Here is a 20,376-nt window from a genome sequence, read left to right as displayed (position 1 = left end):
GTCTTAGTTCACTTTTCAGTCAAGATTTACTCAGTTCACACTTCCAGACTGTATATGGGTTCGGATGCTATCTATGGTCAAGGTCCATATGTTTCCAAACTTGTGGACCAAACAAAATGCATTCTGCAGCATTTGTATGTGGGAAAATGTTTACTTTTGAAAATTTCACAGAAATGTGCTTTAATCTATGGTAGAAGAATGCATGCGTTTCAAAGATGCTCACAATTGAATACACGCAAGTGGAAAGATGTGCATAAAAATGCATACAGGTTTGCATGTGAACAGAAAAAATGAAAGTAAGACTCACAACCTGATACGGACTCAAGCGAGAATGAATGCGGAGAGCCTGGCAGGTCCAGGGCTTTTGATTTGTGCGTCCTTTGTATCCACACCAGGAGTAGTTACGAGATCTGCTACTTGAGATCCACTGTAAGGGCAAGAGAGCCTCCGGTGTGCAAGCAAGCACCCGAGCTACTGCAGCAGGCTCTCTACCCAAGTGTGCTCCCCTGTGCAGCAAAACTGGTACCACTCACAGAGGAGGAGGAGATATCTGCAAGCTTTGCAGATAGGCCAAAAAGGAATTAATGGGGGGGCACCGAAAATCCCCATGAGAACTGAGCATGCGCAGTGGCTCATTGTCAAAAGGGGGGTGGAATGGGAAGCCAGGGAAGGGCAACGGAAAGACTATCCAGGAAGCACACACGGTACAGTGCTCCGGAACCCAGTAGCAGAAGGTTGAGAGCAAGCCCCCCTGCCCCCGGGTCCCTTTTCTCTCTCTAGCAGAATTAGATGAGACTTTAGAAGCACGATACTTTTACTAAAGCTTAACAGGTCACAAAATGGCATAAATCAAAGTTGCGCTCTCCTTGAGATGCGGGGGAAACATATGCCCATGTGCACAGCTGAATGCAAACCAAAACTTCCTCCCCCCACTTCCAAAAGCTCCTGACTCCACCCTCTGGGTGGCTCTTGCCGCTTGAGGGCGAGACTGTGGGAATGCCGAGTGCTTCTTCCTTGGTTTGCTTGTTTTGCCGGTTGACTCCTTCCGGGGTTGTGGAGCTCCTTCTGTTTCCTCCCCACCCAATTCTGAAATGTCTCCCTCCTTTTTCCATGCTGGGCTGGTTCTCATGCTCTGTCCAGGTAGCTTCACCTGATAAGCCTGAAATGGCAAAGCTTTTACCCCTCTGCCCCTCCACCTCTTCCTCAGAACCAGGTGAATCTATCTGAGGAGACTGTACCACATGAAATCTGGTACAGGCTTCTGCAAGAAGCTCATTGCCCTGAATCATCTTGTTTCAGCTGCAGCCTGTGTGCCCAGCTTATGAGTTTCACCCTTCATTGCTGCTCCGGTGAAAAATTCATTCCACTGCAATCACATCCAAGCAGCAATCCCCACAGAGAAGCATCAGAGCAAACAGATCCTTCCTTGTTTGGACTCCTGAGTATGGGAGATTATTTAATTTTTTTTATTTATTTAAAACTTTTCTAGACTGTCCCTTACCGTGGTCTCAAGATGGTTTAACAACAATATAATATAAAATAAAATAAAATAAAATGCAGCATCCTAATAAAATTTCCAACCAACAATAAAACCCCAGTTAAAACAATCAGATCTTAAAATATTGGGAAAATAAAAGGATTTAGCCTGACTCACTTGCAACTGTGCTGTGCACGGCTCAAAAGGTTTATTCGCGTCAGTGCATGCTGCTTCTGCTAAGGGCATGGTTCTGAGCCATTCTGCACTCAAATATGGCAGATGCTCCTGGAGAAAGACAGGCATGAATTTGCTCTAAGGGTGAGACTCTAGCTTTTATAACATGGCTTGGGACCAGGACACCTGATGGACCACCTCTCCTGGCCTCTATTTAACTGGACACTAAGATCAAGTTCTGGATCAAGGCTTTCTCTGATTGCCACCTCCAAGGGAGGCTTGGATGGTGGCAACGAGGAGAAGAGACTTTTCAGTGGTGGCCCCCCAGTTCTGGAACCAGCTCTCCATTGAGTCCCACCTGTCTCCAACTTTACTATATTTTCAGTGCCAGGTCAAAGCCATCTATTGCAGGGCATTAATTAGTCACTGGGGCCTGCTGCTTGTTAGGCAGGGCTTAACAGGATCTTTTAAATGTATAATTTTGTTTTTTGTTTTTTTTTTTTGTTTTATCTGGTTCTAAATTTTGAATTGCTAATTTGCATGCTGCTTTAATAGGTTAAATAGGCATGATTTATATAGAAACAAAGAAACAGAGCAAGTCAGAAGGGGTCTCCCGGGCCATCTAGTCTGACCCACAACTCCAGCTGGTTGCGCTCACAACATATACTTTTAAAATATGCTACTGTGAACCACTCAGAGAATTTTGTCTGCTGGGTGATATAGAAATAAAACTAAATAAATATATAAATAATAAATCTGAAGTTTATAAGAGCTAGATGTTTTGTCATCCAAGACCCTGCATCCCTTGCTTATGGCTGAGCAGAAATCAGTATAGAAAAAGAGTTAACATGATGACAAACTAAAGTCTGTGGCAGGACTTTCTTTTCCTCCCAAAGCTGTCATAAGAGTGCAAACGTTTCCTGCTCCAGGAAAACAAAGGGAAATGAAAAGAAGTCTTTTAGGATTTGAAAGACTTCTGCCTGCTCTCTGAGAGGGATGCCGTGGAATGCTCTCCTTGCAAATGTCTGAACACAAACATCCCGGAATCCTGAGCTGTAATTCCAGTGGCGGGCTGCCATGCGTCTTTAATATCCCTGGGCAACGTCACACCATGTGGGTATGGAAGGGGATTTGGTGGGCAGGAAACACAGAGGTAGTTTTCATTGTCTTGCTCATTTGGAGGTCTGCCAACATCGGTGTGTGGGTGTGCATGCGTGTGCAATTGAGATGGCACCCCTTTCTGTTGGTAAACAGGCAAGAGCTAAGTGCAAAAACGGATAATTGCCCAGCCTTTCCTGCATCCTCAAATCCCCTGGTGAAGGCCAGGACTGCCCCTGTTCTTATGAAGTGGAGAGAGGAGGAAATGTGGATGTCTCCACCCAGGAACTGTGACAGGGAAGCCCAATGCGATTGCTCTCCAGGAGGCCTGCTCTTTGCTGTGCAGGATCTCACCTGGTGATGGCTCTAAGGTGAAATTGCAAGTACCGGCTAGCAGACAGCTGCTGATGCGAGCTTCTGGCCGGTCCTCATTCTGATTAAAGAAGGTGTTCCAGAACAGGGGTCTTGGAACCCCTGTTTAACCAACCACTTGCTTCTCAGCTCAGCTTTCTTTTTTGGGTTGTTACTGCTTGCTTCCACAGTGCCCGCATGTATAAGCTCTTGTCTCTGAGTAATTCCGCTTCAGTTCCAGGAAGCATTTACTTACGTTGATTGATATCCTTGCCTTTTTGCCAAAAAACGGCCCTCAAGGCAGCCAACACTAACAGTCAGGTGAAAAACAAAACCTTAATTAAAAATTGGCAGTAAAGCAAATTAAAAGCACACAGATAAAAGAACTGAACTGCACCTACTGATGAAACCCCTTTCAGCAGCAGACTTGCATCCATGGTACATGCCTGTCTGAGTAAAACTTGTTCACCTACTGTAGGCAGGACTAAAGAGATCTGGCCAACCTGCATCCCTCAGCAGGCAGTTCCAGAGACTGGGGGCAGCAACCAAGAAGACTCCTACAGTATAGGAAACTTTTTCCACTCCAGAAAATCACTGACAATGTCAGAAAATGCTAGTGGCTTTCTTCATTTGTTTATTTTGATTTGCATCCATACCCTGTCCTTGGTTTGGTTGCAAATGTTTCTCTACTTTCTTGTATGCTTCCCTTCTCTGTCACTTTAAGTGGAGCAGGAGGAAAAAGAATATATTTTTTAAAAGCTGCTTTTCATCTTTGGGAAGCTTTGATAACCCCACTGCTATTAACATGCAACTTCTTTATCATCTATCTCTCTGGCTCGCCTTTGACTCGCCTTCCAGTGTGAGCTCAATTAAATGCAAGCAGTAATTAGCATCCCTTTTTTAATTAAATAAGGGACCATTCTGTCTAGAATATTTAAAGTGCTGCTTAACTTTTGAGGAAAAAATGAAAAGCAGAACAGAATGAGCAAAATGATTGAGATTCAGCAGGAAGTTTAGGAGGTGAGTGTCCAAAATTAAAGCTGAAGTGAAATTTGAAGCGACATTTGAGTTGCTCCCTCCCATACCAGGGGAGCTTCATGTGAAGCTAGAAGTACTTCAAAAAGCTGAAAGAACATTCTCTCAAAGAAGTTCCAGTCATCTCCAATCTCTCTTCTAGCTTCCAGCACATACTACGTTGTGGATCTTCATGTGAAAAGTGTGGTGCAGGGGAGACAAACCTGCAATTCCTCATAGTCCAGAGTTAGAACAAACCTTGGGGTAGAATTTGGAGAACTTCAGCAAACATGGGTTTTGCTGATTCCTACATCCCCTACTTGGGGATTAAAGTTTGGGCACTGACATATTAATAAAATGGTAAAAGAGACACAGCACATCCCTTTCTATGCACAAAAGAAAAACAATGGGTACAGAAAACAGAAATCCTTGTAGTTTGCTTTTTGTACTGGTCTTTTGGTCTAACACCTGCATTTTCCCATCAACAGCTCCATGTGGTGGTCATCTGACTTCTGCAAGTGGAATGATCCTGTCTCCAGGATGGCCAGGGTTCTACAAGGATTCCCTAAATTGTGCATGGGTCATAGAAGCGCAACCAGGATACCCAATCAAGATTACATTTGACAGGTGACCAGGAACTGAAATTCATTGGGCTCACATTTTAATGTGAACTCACCTACTCTTTCACTTGCAGATTAATTTGCCAATCCAAACATAGTTCTCTTTCAAAATTTACTCCCATCAGAATTTTTCTATGCAGTTCTTCAATGAAGCCATGCATTACAAAAGTGCATATGCCCATGAAATTAATGTACATAAATGCAATATGTTAGGAAAATGTTTTCAGAGATAGGTGTATTAGGCAAACATGTATAATATTAGAAATGATTTCCAACTTCCAGATGAACCAAATTTAAGATTGTAAATACGAGAAGCGGAAAGAAAACAAAATTGGCAGATTTATACCACTTTACTGACCACTGTTCTCTAAGTACTTTGAATCAAATAGTTTTCAAAATATGAAATACATCTCAACTAAAGCACCATAGTTAACAAATACTTCGGATAAAGTACTGGGCAAGCTTGAACTGGCCTGTGATGGAACCACAGTGACCTTGGCTAGGAAATAGGGGAGTCCTTCAGAAGAACTCTTCCAGAGGGAGTCTATCTGGAGCTGCAGGTTGACTGGATGCGACCCCATGTCTGCGAAATCTCATAGAGAACCTACATGCATGGAGAAGGCCATCTGCTGCAGACTGCCACTCCCCACATTTAGAAGAAAATGAGCCAGTGCACTCACCTTCACTCTGCTCCTCATGGGTAGAGTATATCGAACCATAGAATAGTAGAGTTGGACGGAGCCATCAAGGCCACCAGGTCCAATCCCCTGCTCAGTGCAGGACACCAAGTTACACCATCCCACTCAGAGGGCTGTACATCTTGAATGCTTCCAGTGCGGCAGAGCCCACCACCTCTTTAGGAAGCTGGTTCCACTGCCAAATTGCTCTGACAGTGAGGAAGCGCTTCTTGCTATCCAGTCAGAATCTGGGTTGTTGCAACTTGCATTAATTATTCTGTGTCCCACACTCTGGTATCAGCAAGAATTGATCGTGATTTTCCTCTTTGGGACAGCCTTTGAGGTACTTATAGAGGAATATCATGTCCCCACCTCAGTCTCTCTTCTCAAGGCTGAACATGCCCAGTTCTCTCAGTTTCTCCTCACAGGGCAGTGCTTCCAAACCCTGCATTATTTTTGTTGCCTTCCTCTGGACCCTTTCTAATCTTTCTGCATCTTTCTTAAATCTTGGTGCCCAGAACTGGACATGGTATTCCAGTTGAGGTTTGACTAGTGAGGAGTATAGGGGAACTCCTACATGTGTTTGGAAATAGTACTTTATTAATGCATTCCAAAATAGCATTTGCTCTTTTGGCATTTGCATTGCATAGTTGGCTCATGTTTAGTCTATTGTCCACAATTATGCTGAGATCTTTTTCTTTTTCAGTTCTGTTGAGCCACATATTCCCCATCTTGTATCAATGCATTTGGTTTCTTTTTTCTAGGTGGAGAACTTGGCACTTGCCCTTATTGAATCTCATTCTGTTGCTTTCAGGCCAGTGTTCATCAAGATCGCCCGGGATCTTCATGCTGTCTTCTAGGGTGTTTGCTATTCCATCCAGTTCTGTATCATCTGCAAATTTGATTATCTCTCCTTGTATTTTGCTCATATAAATCATTAATAAGGATGCTGAAGAGCACCGGGCCCAGGACTGAACCCTGTGGCACCCCACTGGTTACCTCCCTCTAGTTTGGGAAGGTGCCCTTGATGGGCTTTGTGTCTGATTTAACAGCCAGTTTTGGATCCACCTAATACTGTTTCCATCTAGTCCAGTTTTTGCTAACTTACTTATCAGAATGTCATGGGGCAGTATGTCAGCAGTTTTGTTAAAATCAAGGGAGATTATGACCACAGTGTTTCTTCTGGCGTTTGGGAGGTTACCCAATCAAAAAGTGAGATTAAATTAGTCTGACAGGATTTATTTTTGATAAATCCATGTTGGCTTCTATTAATCACTGCACTTTCTTTAAGATGCTTGCAGACTGATTTTTTAATAGTTTGCTCCGGAATTTTTCCAGGGATTGATGTCAGACTAACTGGTCTGTAGTTCATCTTTTTTCACCTTTTGAAGATGGGAACAATGTTAGCCCTTCTCCAGTCTTCTGGCACTTCTCCTGTTTGCCAAGATTTATCGAAGGTTATACCCAAGTGGTTCTGAGAGTTCCTCCACTAGCTCTTTTATGACTCTGGGATGGAGTTCATCAGGCCCTGGAGATTTGAACATGTTTATTCAATCGAGGAATTCCTTGACCATTTGTCTGCCAGTCTTAGACTGCCAGCTCTCACATGAAGCTTGTACTTCCTCTTTGAGGTAGATTTCCTTGTGGGAAAAGACTGAGGCAAAGGAGGAATTGAGCACCTCTGCCTTTTCCTTGTTGTCTGTTATCAATCTGCCATCCACTTTAATAGCTGGACCCCCTTCTCTTTCTCATGTCTTTTGTTCTGGATGTCTCTGAAGAAGGCTTTCTTGTTGTGCTTAGCATCCCTTGCTATTCTCAGTTCATTTCCTGCTTTAGTCTTCTTGATGCCGCTCCTGCAATTCCTTGCTATTTGTTGTTCTTCTTCCTTTGTGGCCTGGCCCTGCTTCCACTTCCTGCTTCCACTTCCTGTACATATGATCAGGAAAAGGCCGAAATTATGCTTAGGAACTGATCTGAACCAGAGTTCTCCCAGCCTTAACCTCAGAAATAGATCCCCTGTACCACGTCTGAATCCGCTAATGTGTGAAAGGACACCTGCAGCAACAAAGGAGAGAGAGTGTAGGTGCGAATGGAGCCAAATGCCTTGGTCTCATGAAAAGAGCGGCCCTTTCCTCGTGTGCCCCAGCAGGTGAGGTGCAGCAGGGGGCTACGAGGTTCTGCTTGCAGTGGCTCACAGCCAAGCATTCTGCAGCCCAAGTGGTCCGGGCAGACCAAGGCCTGCCTCACTCTCCCTTTGGTGCTGGGCAAATCTCTTCCTATTTCCCCAGACCCGTAGAATCTCACTGTAGATTTCCAAATCCATTCTGGAGCATGTTTTCTTCCCTTCTCTTCATATTTCCTCCTAAATTGGAGTTTGTTTGTTTTCACGCTGCTTCACATTTCATCGCATTACTCCTTTTCTATTCTGTAGAAACATTTGGTTGCACAATGCCCTGTAAGGACTGAAAATGAACGATACATGAAGTGCCTGAGGCCAAATTAGACGTGGCAGTTACAGAGATGCGTGCCTGGCCTTTCTTGAGCCCCACATTCACATGGTAGGAGGAGGGGAGTCTGAGCAGGCATGGGGGACTTTCTGTCTTCACGGGCTCTTCTCTTGCCCCCGCTGCAGATTCAAAACAGAGGTGAACTATGACACGCTGGAAGTGCGTGACGGCAAGTCCTATTCGTCCCCGCTGATAGGCATCTACGACGGTACCCAGGTGCCCCAGTTCCTCATCAGCACCAGCAACTTCCTCTATCTGCTCTTCACCACTGACAAGAGCCACTCAGACATCGGCTTTCAGATCCACTATGAAAGTGAGTCGGAAAGTGCAGCTCCTTACACCTGTTTGGGTAGTTACCGAGAGATGAATTACATCTCACCTTTGGAGTCAGATTAAAAAGAAGAGAGAGAGAGAGAGAGAGAGAGAGAGAGAGAGAGAGAGAGAGAGATGTTGAGGGCCAACGTTCCTCCTTTGCATATCCAAAAGCCACAGACCCTTTTTCTTGGAAAGTGCCCTTTAATGACCCAAAAGCACAGAACACTCAGAAGGAACCTCTGAGCATGCTCAGAGTGGTTCGTTGTACCCAATCGAGGATTCTCCTCCAAGTAGACTTTCTGTGAGCATGCCTGGGCCCCGTCCCTTTGGGAGGGGCCTTCTGAAAGTGAGCACCTCCTCCCCACATGCAGATGCGCTAATTGGGCCACCCCCCTCTGCTGGGGCTGGTGATGGGGCACCAGCTGTGCCTGGGACACTGCCCTGCTCTGAGTCCCTGCCCAGCAACCGTGCACCTGGGTTGGGGACTGCCTGCCTCCCTGGGCATCTGGCCTTGAGATGAGCATCTCCGCTTCTCCCACCTTCCCTTGGCCCACCTTCCCAGGCTCCCTTCAGCCCTGCTTCACATCCTGATTCTGATTCTGCTGCAGCTCAGCCAGAAGTCCTTGTGAAGGAGCACCCAAAGCAGCCTTCTTGCTCACTCCCAACAGAAGAGAAGCCAGTGGTCACTCTGTGTCTGCTTGCTCTTCACAGCAGTAAAGCTCCAATCAGACCACTGCTTGGACCCAGGGATTCCTGTCAATGGGCAACGTCATGGGAATGATTTCTATGTGGGAGCCCTGGTGACCTTTGGCTGTGACCCAGGCTACACGCTGAGTGACAATGAAGCTCTGGAGTGTGAACCTAATTTCCAGTGGAGCAGGCCTCTTCCTAGCTGCGAGGGTAAGTGCTGAACCCGAACATCTTTGGATTTGAGGAGGTGTGTGCCATGTTGGCTTCACTCCTTCACGCACCTATCCCCACTTTTCATCAAGGCGGGACCTTGTATGAGCATCATTGTTGAATTTATTTGTTCATTTCTATACTAACCAATAGTTGAAGCTCTCCTAAAGAGGAAAATGAAATTCCAAGTGCTCTCCAGTCAGCACTCTTCAGCTTCCTTTATCATCTCCCTTCCCCAATCCCCCGGTTCTTTCCTTCATTGTTAGGGATGGATAACCCACTTTCAGGGCCAGACTTTGCAGATGCTCCGATCCTTCTGAAGTGCCTAAGAAGTGGCTTCGGGCTCTGTGTGGAACCCAGGTCCCAGGGACCCCCAGGGAAAGCCCTGCCCTGAGCAGCCTTCCCATAAGGATGCAAGAAGAGCCCTGAGGCTGGACCAGACCAAGGGAATCCACCTGGCTCCTCATTCTGTTCACAGTAGCCAAACAGCTGCCCACAGAAGTCTGCCAGCAGCCCTCTCCTGGCCATGCGCCTGCATAATGTGTGTGTGAAGGCCCGTAGCCCCACACTCTGTGGATCTGCCCATTCCCACTGAGGTGGGAGCAGCTGGGGAGTCAAGCAGGAGGTGGCAAAGGGCTCAGACAACTCCTGGATGAGAACAGAGCGGTGTTGCTCCCAAGTTCAGGCATATGATTAGGAGTGCCAGCGCTTAAACCCCTAGTTTGTGTCATACTTCGGGGAAGGGTTTTCATGAAGCTTCACCTTCCCGGAGGAATCCTGCTTGGGAACAGAGGACCAGAGTCCGAGTGGATGTGCGTGTATTTGGGCCAAGGAGGGTGCCTCCTGCATGCTTGGGTCTGTGCGTGGTGTAGCTGAGGTTGCCCGGGCTGCAGGGCCCGGGCACAGAGGGTGGAAGCGAGTGGAGTGACCTGCTCTGGCAGGGAGGAGAGAGCCACTGGGACCGCAGGCCCTCCTTCATGATCTGCCGCTGCTTTGCTGGCTTCCGTCTGAGCCCTTCTTTAATGGGGATGGCTCCAGAGGTCACGATCCATGGCCCAGGGGCAGGGCAGGGAGAGCCCAAGATTACTCCCCTGGTGCCGTCCCAATGAACCAGCTGCACGGGGCTTTCCTGCATGATTGATGGTTGTAGAAGTTTTATTTATTATTATTAAAACATTTTTATGCCGCCCCATTCGCCGAAGCCTCGGGGCGGCTTACAACAATAAATTAAAAAATAATTATAATATTAAATAGAAATATTTTAATAAATAAATAAATAAATAAAAATATAAACATTAGATTAAAAATACAAAAAATACAATATAAAATAAGCCACCCTGGCCAGATAAAATCCAATAATATTAACAGTTAAAATGCCGCTTAAATAAAAAGGTCTTCGCCTGGCGCCGAAAAACAAATAACGATGGCGCCAGGCAGACCTCTCTGGGGAGCACGTTCCATAACTTAGGTGCCACCGTGGAGAAAGCCCTCCTCCGAGTACCCACCCTCCTAATTTCTTTCACGGAGGGTTCCCGGAGAAGGGCCTCTCCCACTGATCTCAAGGGGCGGCCGGGCATATATGGATGTAAGCGCTCCTTCAGGTAACCAGTTCAGAGGAGGAGCACAGAAGCTGCCGTGGGTTCCTTGCAAGAGAGAAAAGACAGGACACCAATCGCCCATAACCACATCAAACCAAACTGCAATGGCACCATAACCTATAGGCTGCCTTCCCAGACCATCCACAAATGCATTAAAATCAGTATGTGGGGAGACACTCTGGTCTTTGCTGAGCAACTGCAAGGGAAGCCAACTTCACCATCTGAGAAACCTGAATTTCAGTGCCTTCTTCTCTGTTCTCTTGACTCTGCAGCTCTCTGTGGGGGCTACATCCGTGGATCCAGCGGCACCGTCCTATCGCCAGGCTTCCCAGATTTCTATCCCAACAATTTAAACTGCACATGGATCATAGAAGCTTCTCATGGCAAAGGTACATCACTTGCCATAAATCTACATATTTATATATCTATTTATTTTTTAGATTTCTATCCCACCACTTCTTTTTAAAGAACTCAAAATGGCTGCCATCATTCTCCACCTGCTCTCCATCTTATCCCCACAACAGGTTGGGCTGAGAGTCTGTGGGGTGATCTGGGGAGGCAGCTGAGACTTTCAAAGGATGTCAAGAGCATCAAAAGGGGCTTCTACCTTCATGTAAATAGGAAAAGGAAGGGGAGACAGGTGGTGGGACCACTTAAAAGGGAGGGAGGGGACCTGGTAACCTGGTAACTCATGTCAGGGAACAGACACAGAAGTTAAATGATTTTTTGCTTCTGTGTTCTCCCCAAACTGGGTTGGGGGAGATCTACCTGCGGGGCTAGATGAGGTTGAGGTTATGAGGGCACCGATCAGAGTCACCTCCCGAGAAGTCAAGGAGCTCCTCAGGATGCTGGATGTTACAAAAATGCTGGGTCCTAATGGGCAACACGCAAGGGGAATTGGCAGGGATACTCTCGTGGCTGTTGGCCTTCATTTTTGAGGCCTCATGGAAAATGGGAGAAGTTCCAGAGAACTGGACAGTGGCATCAGTGGTTCCAATTTTCAAAAAGGTTAGCAGAGGAGATATGGGGAAATACAGGCCATACGTCCATTCTGGGAACGGCAATGGAAAGATTCATAATAAGGTTCTGAGGTGGCTAGGCAGAGGGGACACACGGGATGAGGTTTACCTGGATTTCAGCAAGTCCTTTGACAAAGCACAGCATGATATCCCGGCTGAGAAAGTGTTGTGCTTTGGGATAGATCGATGCACTGTCCGATGGATTAGGGCATGGTTGACGGACTGTAGGCAGAGGGTGACTACTGTGGCAGTTAAGAAGGGAAATGTCACCCTGGGATGTATAGCCAGAAGCATGGCTCCCAGATCCAGGGAGGTGCTGATACCATTCTACAGACCCTGGTGTGCCTGCAACTGGAGTATTGCATCCAATTCTGGGCTCCAGAACTATGTCTCTAGCAGAGACATAGCTAGGCTACGATGGGTTCAGCACAGGGTCACAAGAATGGTAGTCACATTGGGAGGGGTGACATATGAGGAGAGATTGAGGGAACTGGGTCTTTTCAGCCTGGAGAAGAGGAGACTCCAAGGGGATCTTTTAGTGACTTACAGGTATGTGAGGGGATGTCATGTGGAGGAGGGCCATGAGCTATTCTTCCCTGCAGTAGAGGGCAGAACGTGTTCCAATGGGGCAAAGCTCAAGGAGCCAGGCTTCGGGTTGGATGTCAGGAAGTACTTCCTGATGGTTTGGACCCCTAGGATAGGGAATGGGCTTCCAAGAAAGGTGGTGCAGGCCCCATCAGTGAGGATGTTCGAGGAAAATTGGGTAAGAACATGTTGGGGATTGCATGAGTGGAGCTGGCTGGAGCCGGAGGCTGGACTAGATGGCCCTGGAGCCTCCTTCTGACTCACTTTGTTTCTATGTGTCTATGTAAGTAGGCACCAGGTACACCTCTTTGGGGAGCTCATTCCAAAATCGGGGTGCCACAACTGAAAAGTTCCTCCTCCCGGTAGCCACTCACCTCATTTCCTTTGGAGGGGAATCCTGGAGAAGGACCCCCAAAGGTGATCTCAGGTTCTGGGTAGCTACATATGGAAGGAGGCAATCCTTTCTAATCCTGGCTGCAAGCCATTTAAGGCTTTCTGTGTTAGTACTTACACTCTGAATCCGGTCTAGACTTCAACCAGCAGCCAGTGCAGCTGGAGGAGGGCTGGTATGATGTGTTCTCATGAGCCAGTCCGCATTAACAGTCTTGCTGTCCTGTTTTGGATCAGTTGAAGTTTCTGGGCTGCTTGTGATAACCCTGAGAACATGGACCACTCCCTCATCCCTGACAGTTGGAGTGCCTCTAAAACCAACTAATTTCTAATTAACCCTTCTCTGCCTCCCAAGGCCTTTGCTACAAGATCTGTAATAGATATATGCTATTAAGTTAGATCACTGCCCATTTTGCATTTGCAATGGAGAGGAAAATTCACACACAATCAGAAACCTTTGCTTGGTGCAGAGACAACAGTGGCATGAACAAAATGTTAAACAAGCAAAGTCAGGGCTCTTCATTCGCAAATCTCTCTGGGCTGATGTTTTGAAACTGCATTTTGAACAGTGTTCTCAGAGTGATGTTGACACTTATGTCCCTGGGGGCAGATTGGAAGCAGCACCAAGTTCGAAAGAGCAAGATAAGATGTCAAAACGGGCTGGGTCCATTTTGCTCTGCCTATGGCATAGTTTGAGATGTTTGTCTCCGGGCAGACTAGGACAACCTCTCCCCAAGTTCCCTCTCTGCACCAGATTATCATTCCTCTCCCACCAGCCTGGTTCTTCTGCTCTTTCATGGTGCCTTTGACAAAGTAGGATGGAAAAAGTGCAGCTACGAACTGCCATGCTGTTCAGAGGAAGAAAGCGAGAGAGAGAGGCGCGTAAGCGCACATTAATTTTGAGCTGCCTTCAGCGTCTCTGCTCTTCTAGTCCTGTGAGATACCGACACAATGGGAGCCGCTATCAATCAGCTCTGTGATGCCAATTGTATCAAGGCAGATAAACCCGTTGCTGAAAAGCACAGCACATTAGTGGAGGCGTTACACACAGAGCACGGTTTCCCACAGAGCAGGAGAAATCCACTCTTCTTTAATCCACTCAGCCCTGGATTCTCTTTTGACGAGCGGCCTCTCGTTATCCCGCTGCACATTTCAGGCACATGGTGCCTGGCACTCTCCTGTAAGATGTAATTCCCACGGCACCTTGTTTTCCGGAAGATCAAAGAGAGGCTTTTGGTCACCCTGTGGGAGAACCATCAGTGAGCCGTGTGGGGTGAGTTGATCGTGGGATTCCAGAGGGGCTGGCCGTATCCCAAGTCATGCTTTCAATCCATCTAGCCAAGCTTGGCTTTCACTGGCTGGCAGCAGCTCTCCTGGGTTCAGGTGGGAGCTTTTCCAGTCCTGCTGAAGATGCTTGGCAATCCAAAAGCACAAGTCCCACCCCTGAGCTACAGCTGCACCCAGCCCGCACCTGGGCTATGCCTGGGAGCCCTTTTGAATTATGCGTAAAGGTTCAGAGGGAATTATGATGGCAGAATCAGAAATGGTTGCTGTAAGCTTTCATGCTATGTATCCCAAGCATGGTCTCAGATCTCTGAACTGGGAGTCCAAATAACTCTCAGATCAGCAGCAGGTTGAGCACTAGAAGCTGGGACTTCAAGAGGGCCAACTTTGGCCAACTGAAGGCCAGACTGGGGAAAGTCTCCTGGGAGAGGTTACGGGAAGGCAAGGGAGTTGAGGAGGGGTGGATGGCACTCAAAAGGGAGGTTTTGGAGGCGCAAGCCTTGACGATACCTCTAGTCAGGAAGGTGGAGAGGCGGAGGAGAGCGCCGCCATGGATGTGAAAGGAGGTAGTTAAAGGGATTAGACAAAAGAAGAACCTCCGTAGGAAATGGGTACTGGGGCAAATAGACAAAAGGGTATACCGGGGGGAGGAGGTCCGTTGCAGAAGGATTCTTCACAAGGCTAAGGCTAATTACGAGCTGAGACTTGCCAAGAATATCAAGAGCAATAAAAAGGGCTTCTTTCAGCATGTAAATAGGAAGAGGAAGGGGAGACAAGTGGTGGGACCACTAAATAAGGAGGAAGGAGGTCCAGTGACTGATATGAGGGAACAGGCACAGATACTAAATGACTATTTTGCCTCTGTGTTCTCCCCAAAGCAGGACGGGGGAGATCCGCAAAGATTAGATGAGGCTGGGAACTTAGGGGAACAGATTAGAGTCACCCCCCTTGAAGTTGAGGGGCTCCTCAGGGTATTGGACATTACGAAGGCACCAGGCCCTGATGGGTTACACCCCAGAGTACTTAGAGAGTTGGCAGGCGTTCTCTCACGCCCGCTGGCCTCCATTGTTGAGGCCTCATGGAGAACGGGTGAAGTTCCAGAGGACTGGAGGGTGGCATCAGTGGTCCCAATTTTCAAAAAGGGACGTAGAAGGGACATGGGGAATTATAGACCTGTTAGCCTTATGTCCATTGTAGGAAAAACAATGGAAAGGCTCATAATAGAGAGAGATCTAGTGATGCTAGATAGGGAAGGGAGGCTGACAGCCACACAACACGGCTTCCACAAAAACAGGTCCTGCCAGACAAACCTTGTGGAACTCTATGACAAGGTTTCGAGATGGCTGGATGGAGGGGATGCAGTGGATTTGGTATACCTGAATTTCAGCAAGGCCTTTGACAAAGTGCCCCATGATATCCTGGTGGAGAAACTGAGGAGTTTTGGAATACACCAAAGCACTGTCCGGTGGATTAGGGCAAGGTTGACTGACCAAAAGCAGAAGGTTACCATTAGTGGGCAATCATTGGGATGGCGGCCAGTGACAAGCGGGGTCCCCCAGGGCTCTGTCCTGGGGCCGATCCTGTTTCATTTTTTCATCAATGACCTAGGGGAGGAGGTGAGAAGTCTGCTGATCAGATTCGCAGATGATACTAAAACGGAGGCAGTGGCCACAACTGAGGAGCAGGTACTCCAGATCCAGAAGGGTCTGGACAGACTATGGAAGTGGGCAGGAGACAACAGGATGGCGTTCAATGTGGATAAGTGCAAGGTCTTGCACTTGGGGCATAGTAATGGGTGTCATAAGTACAGGTTAGGGGACAAGTGGCTGGAGAGCAGCACTTGTGAAAGGGATCTTGGGGTACCGGTTGACTGCAGGCTAAACATGGGTCAGCAGTGTGATGCGGTGGTCAAGAGGACGAATGCCACCCTTGGTTGCATAGCCTGAAGTGTGGCTTCTAGATCGAGAGAGGTATTACTACCACGCTATACGACTCTGGTGCACCCGCAACTGGAGTATTGTGCTCAGTTTTGGGCCCCTCATTACAGAAATGATATAGCCAGGTTGGAGTCAGTGCAGCGTAGGGCCACAAGGTTGGTGGCTGGTTTGCAGGGGATGGGGTATGAGTTGAGACTGAGGGAACTGGGTCTCTTCAGCCTGGAGAAGAGGAGACTCAGAGGGGATCTGTTGGTGACATACAGGTATGTGAGAGGATGTCACATGGAGGTGGGTAGAGACCTGTTCTCCCCTGCAGAGGAAGGCAGGACGCGCTCCAACAGAGCGAAGCTCAGGGAGCCAAGGTTCCATTTGGATGCCAGGAAGCACTTCCTGACCGTCAGGACCCTGAGGGTGTGGAATAGGCTTTCCCGGGAGATGGTTGGGGCCCCATCGATGCGTGTGTTCAAGGATAGGCTGGACGTGCACACGGTGGGCATGTCGTGAGCGGAGCCGGCTGGTGCCGGAGGTCAGACTAGATGGCCCAGGAGACCCCTTCTGACTCGCTCTGTTTCTATGTTTCTATAACCTTTGGCCCCTCAAATGATATGCAGGGACCACACGCTCGTTCTGTAATCAGATATATGGATGAATAAATCTGTCATTTTCAGTTTCTCTTCCCTTATTTTCCCCCATTTCTTAGTTCATTCTAAACCAGCCCCACATCGGTTTGCAATTTCATTTTATTCCTTAAAAAGTCAGCACAAAATGTTACATGAATTTTCATGGCCTTTTCTCCTAACATGCACAATCTTGCAGCAGCTTTCCGTTATGGGTTTTTTCCACCTTCCCCGCTAATAGATGCATTGGTGAGCACATGGTGAGCACACGTCCTTATGGACTGGATCCTTTCCAGTGCAAAGGAGTACCGAGTCCCATCAGAAGCAGGCAGGGACCAAATGATCAGGGGGGCGGCAAGGGAGAGAGGCCAGGCCGGTTTGGGGGTTCTTAATACCAGGCCCGGCTATCCCTGAGACTCAGCACTGGCAGCCACAGAGCTGACTGTAGGCAGCCACTGTGTTGGAGCCAGGAGGTCAAGCCAGGGCCGGGAAAGGAAGTCAGAGCAGAAAACCAGCTGGAAGCTGAGGCCAAGGGCCAGTCCTCGCCCAGGCCGTGTCCCAGCCCGAAGCAGAAGTCTTTGGAACCCTTGCTGAGGATGCCTCCCAGCCTTGTTCTCCTTGGGTCAATTGCAACACTCACTAGCCCACTTGAATTCCAGCTGAACAGACAAAACTGTGAAGCACAAAGTCTGAGATCATGATTAACCCGTTCATTTAAACACATTAGTCCACACTTACTGGCACTGGATATAAAGCAAAAGGTCCTTCTCCTGAGTAAATCATATTCTCCCCATTCGGCTCAGGCAGGTGTCCTGTCCTTTGTAATTCAGTAGCAGAGAATAAAAGTGGATCAGGTCTCCTCAGACAGCCAGAACCATCTCTGCCCTTTGGTTTTGCAGCACTGCAGACAGAACCCCAGCCGTAACACACGGCCATGCTTGGCCTTCTTAGTTCATGTTTTCTCCCTGGGAGAGTTTGTTCCCTGGCTGCCTGCTCTGGCTAAGTCCTGACTGAGGTTTCCAGGGAAGCAATTCCATACAACCCAAGTTAAACGTCTGCAAAGATCAGCCCCAATTTCCCCCCATAGCAACTTTAACATATGTCTCGAGCAAGCTGCCCGGGCAGACCCTGACATGGTGGGCGCTCCAATATGGCCTTTCTAACATGGCTTTGCATTTTCTGCCTTTCCCACCAAGCTTGGCTGGTACTTTCTGTGCATTAGCAGAACCGTTTTTCCGTTTCCCACAGTGCTCCACACAGAGGAATCCCCAGAGACAGATGCTGCGATTTGGGGCTGCTTCCACACCAAATAGTAGGCTTGGTCTTCCTCCACTGTCCCACCTCCAGTCCAGTGTGTGGCTGCTTGTGATACTCTAAGCCCCTGACTTTGGCTCTCTGCTCAGATTTTGAGCAACCTTCTAAGATTTGTGAGATGTGTTTTAGGTCCCGGTTTTTGTGGTTAATGCATAAGACAAAGGAGAGCCACTCCTTGTGTGTGGGGAGAGGGGTGGGGGGAGGGCCAATTTCTTCAAGCTTCATACATTGAGGAGGTTGTGATCAACAATACTATCTTGCCGTGATTAAAATGATCAGAACACTCTTTCCCCCTCTCAGGGCACCATATGAAAAGGGGATCCCAAATGATGGAGGAGAGTTCTTCTTCGCAATGTTTTATGGGGGCGAGGGGTCATCTTTGTTTTGGTCTGTTTCTTTGCTGTCTGTTTCCATTCCCAAGACCTCATCCTCAGATCTGTGGGGGAGCTGTTCTGGGCTCTTCCAACTGAGTAAAAAAAGATGAAAAGTGCAATGGTAGCAAGAAGGTTATGGGGAGGCGACCGAACATTTAGCCCCCAGGAGGATTCCCGGAGGTCATAAAGGGCCTGAACAGCATGAGTGAGCAGTCATCCCATCATCTGGGAAGCTACTGCCAGAGTGAGCAGAAGCAGAAACTCCAGAAGTTTTGGACTTTTAACTCCCCCAACTCCCGGTCCGTGTGTCCAATGGTTAGGAATAGGGTTGGGATGAAATCCTGGCAGGATCCGTCTTAGAAAGCAAGCTGAGCCAAGAGGAAGTCCGCCAATGCTCACAGAAGGAAGGCTGTGCTACCAGTTTGTGGGCTTGCTTGGACTCACTTTCTGCAGGATACCTGTGAGAAAGGTCTGACCGTGGCGGGTTCAGAGCTGCGAATAGATGCCTCACCAGTTCCTCGCTAATTCAGACTCGAGTCTCTGGCAGAGCAAAGAAGCCTCTAGTTCCAAGCACCCTCTTAAAACAACAGCAGAAATGTGGTATTATTTGGAAATGGTGACATGAAACCACCATGCCACTTACTGTTGTGCGATGAAACATGTGTGTGGGGGGGGGGAGAAATGCAAATAAACCACCACCAACAACAAATTATGTGCAAAATAGCCAATTTTAAATCCTTGGGAAATCCAAGGAAAGCCTAGGTAAAGTGATGGATTAAAAGCCTCGTGCAATAAAATGCTTCTTATTGTGTATTTGAAATACTGATGGTGGATTATCGTGATGGTCACGTCAATCCTTCCCCCATTTTCTATAACCAGTGTTGCTTTTGCTCCCAATTCTGCAGGGGCCTTTATGAGCTCGCTCAGTTCCCCCCTCTGCCCCCCCCCCCCCCCGCTTGCAAAGGCAGATGGAAAGACCTTGATGCCTCAGGTCTCTGGGGACTGGCCGAGGCAATGGGAACAAGCTCATTCACACTTCAAGGGTTTAGATGCCTCTGATCCACCCTCGCAAATGTTCCCATGTCGTGCTTTGAAAATGATAAAGTTCTCCTCCTTTCCTGGCTAAAGCTACTCATGGCATTTTCTGTTATCCACTGGAATTAAGTTGCTAGCCTTTTAAATCTCATGCTATCAAAGCTTTCAGGCTCCCTTCATTGCTTTTCAGGCATGTAGCTTTAGACTTAGCAGCTCTCGCTTGCCTGGTATGGCTGAACATTTATTTGATCATGACAGACTCCAGGCACTGAGCAACCCCTCAATACGGCTTCCATCCCTCCGTGAGCAGTCGCTGTTGGAAGACGAGAAATGGGTACAGAGGCAAGGATCGCGCATAATAGCCATGGCTTGCTTTGCTGGCTGTCAGGCATTGTCCACGAATGCAAACTGAAAAAGCACAGCAAAAAGCACCAAAAACATTTCCAGAACTTTGCCAGGTGCAGAACACTTGGCATATGTTTCCTAGGTCACCATAACATCAGTGTTCAGAGAGTCATCAGGGGTATCTAAAATTTGCCCCCCCCCTGATTATTGTATTTTTATGCAACTGCCACAGTTTTGTTCAAGCAAAGTTGGATAGACTTGCAGAAAGTTTGAAATAAGTTCATGGATTTCGTGAAAGGCTGTTCCTTTGCAAATTCTTCAGGACAGATTCATAGAAATCATCATGGATTTCTTGAGCGTTTTTAAGGATGAGTGAGAATTCTATTTCAGATTGATTTTGGAAAGAATATGCCAAAATCTGCCAAGTTCTCATTATTCAGATCAAAAAGAACTTAAGATTTATTTTTAAATGAATCTGGGGAAACAAAAATTAGCAGCTATGTTCATCCAGGCCCAGGGCTTTGAGTGCTTAACTCTTAAAAGTCTGGGTTTGAATTCCTGCTTATTCAACCAAAGGTGTGTTGAATTAGGGTTACTACCTTTTTTCTGACAGACATATCATCACTGGCGACAGATTCCATGCAGTACCTGTTGACTTTGTTGGGTGCAGATGGGGAAGTTTTTTTTTTTGTTTCAGGGAAGAATTTGCTGAATTCTTCATATTTTATTTATTTATTTATTTATT

The 20,376-nt window shown here is 47.5% G+C and overlaps 1 protein-coding gene across 1 annotated transcript in view; it reads left to right on the top strand.

Annotated features, from left to right (window-relative positions):
- Positions 1 to 20,376, top strand: part of LOC123020788 (CUB and sushi domain-containing protein 2-like) — a 429,441-nt gene that overhangs the window by 267,823 nt on the left and 141,242 nt on the right. The window contains exons 13-16 of the mRNA XM_044424965.1: positions 4,603 to 4,741; positions 8,044 to 8,231; positions 8,945 to 9,133; positions 11,004 to 11,120. Coding sequence (XP_044280900.1) covers positions 4,603 to 4,741; positions 8,044 to 8,231; positions 8,945 to 9,133; positions 11,004 to 11,120 — 633 coding nt within the window. The remainder of the gene's footprint in view (positions 1 to 4,602; positions 4,742 to 8,043; positions 8,232 to 8,944; positions 9,134 to 11,003; positions 11,121 to 20,376) is intronic.

This window comes from Varanus komodoensis, unplaced genomic scaffold (genome assembly GCF_004798865.1).
Source record: "Varanus komodoensis strain SLA01 unplaced genomic scaffold, ASM479886v1 scaffold15, whole genome shotgun sequence".
NCBI lineage: Eukaryota > Metazoa > Chordata > Lepidosauria > Squamata > Varanidae > Varanus > Varanus komodoensis.
The sequence above is the reverse complement of the archived record's forward strand: the minus strand, read 5'-3'. Positions and strand labels throughout refer to the sequence as shown.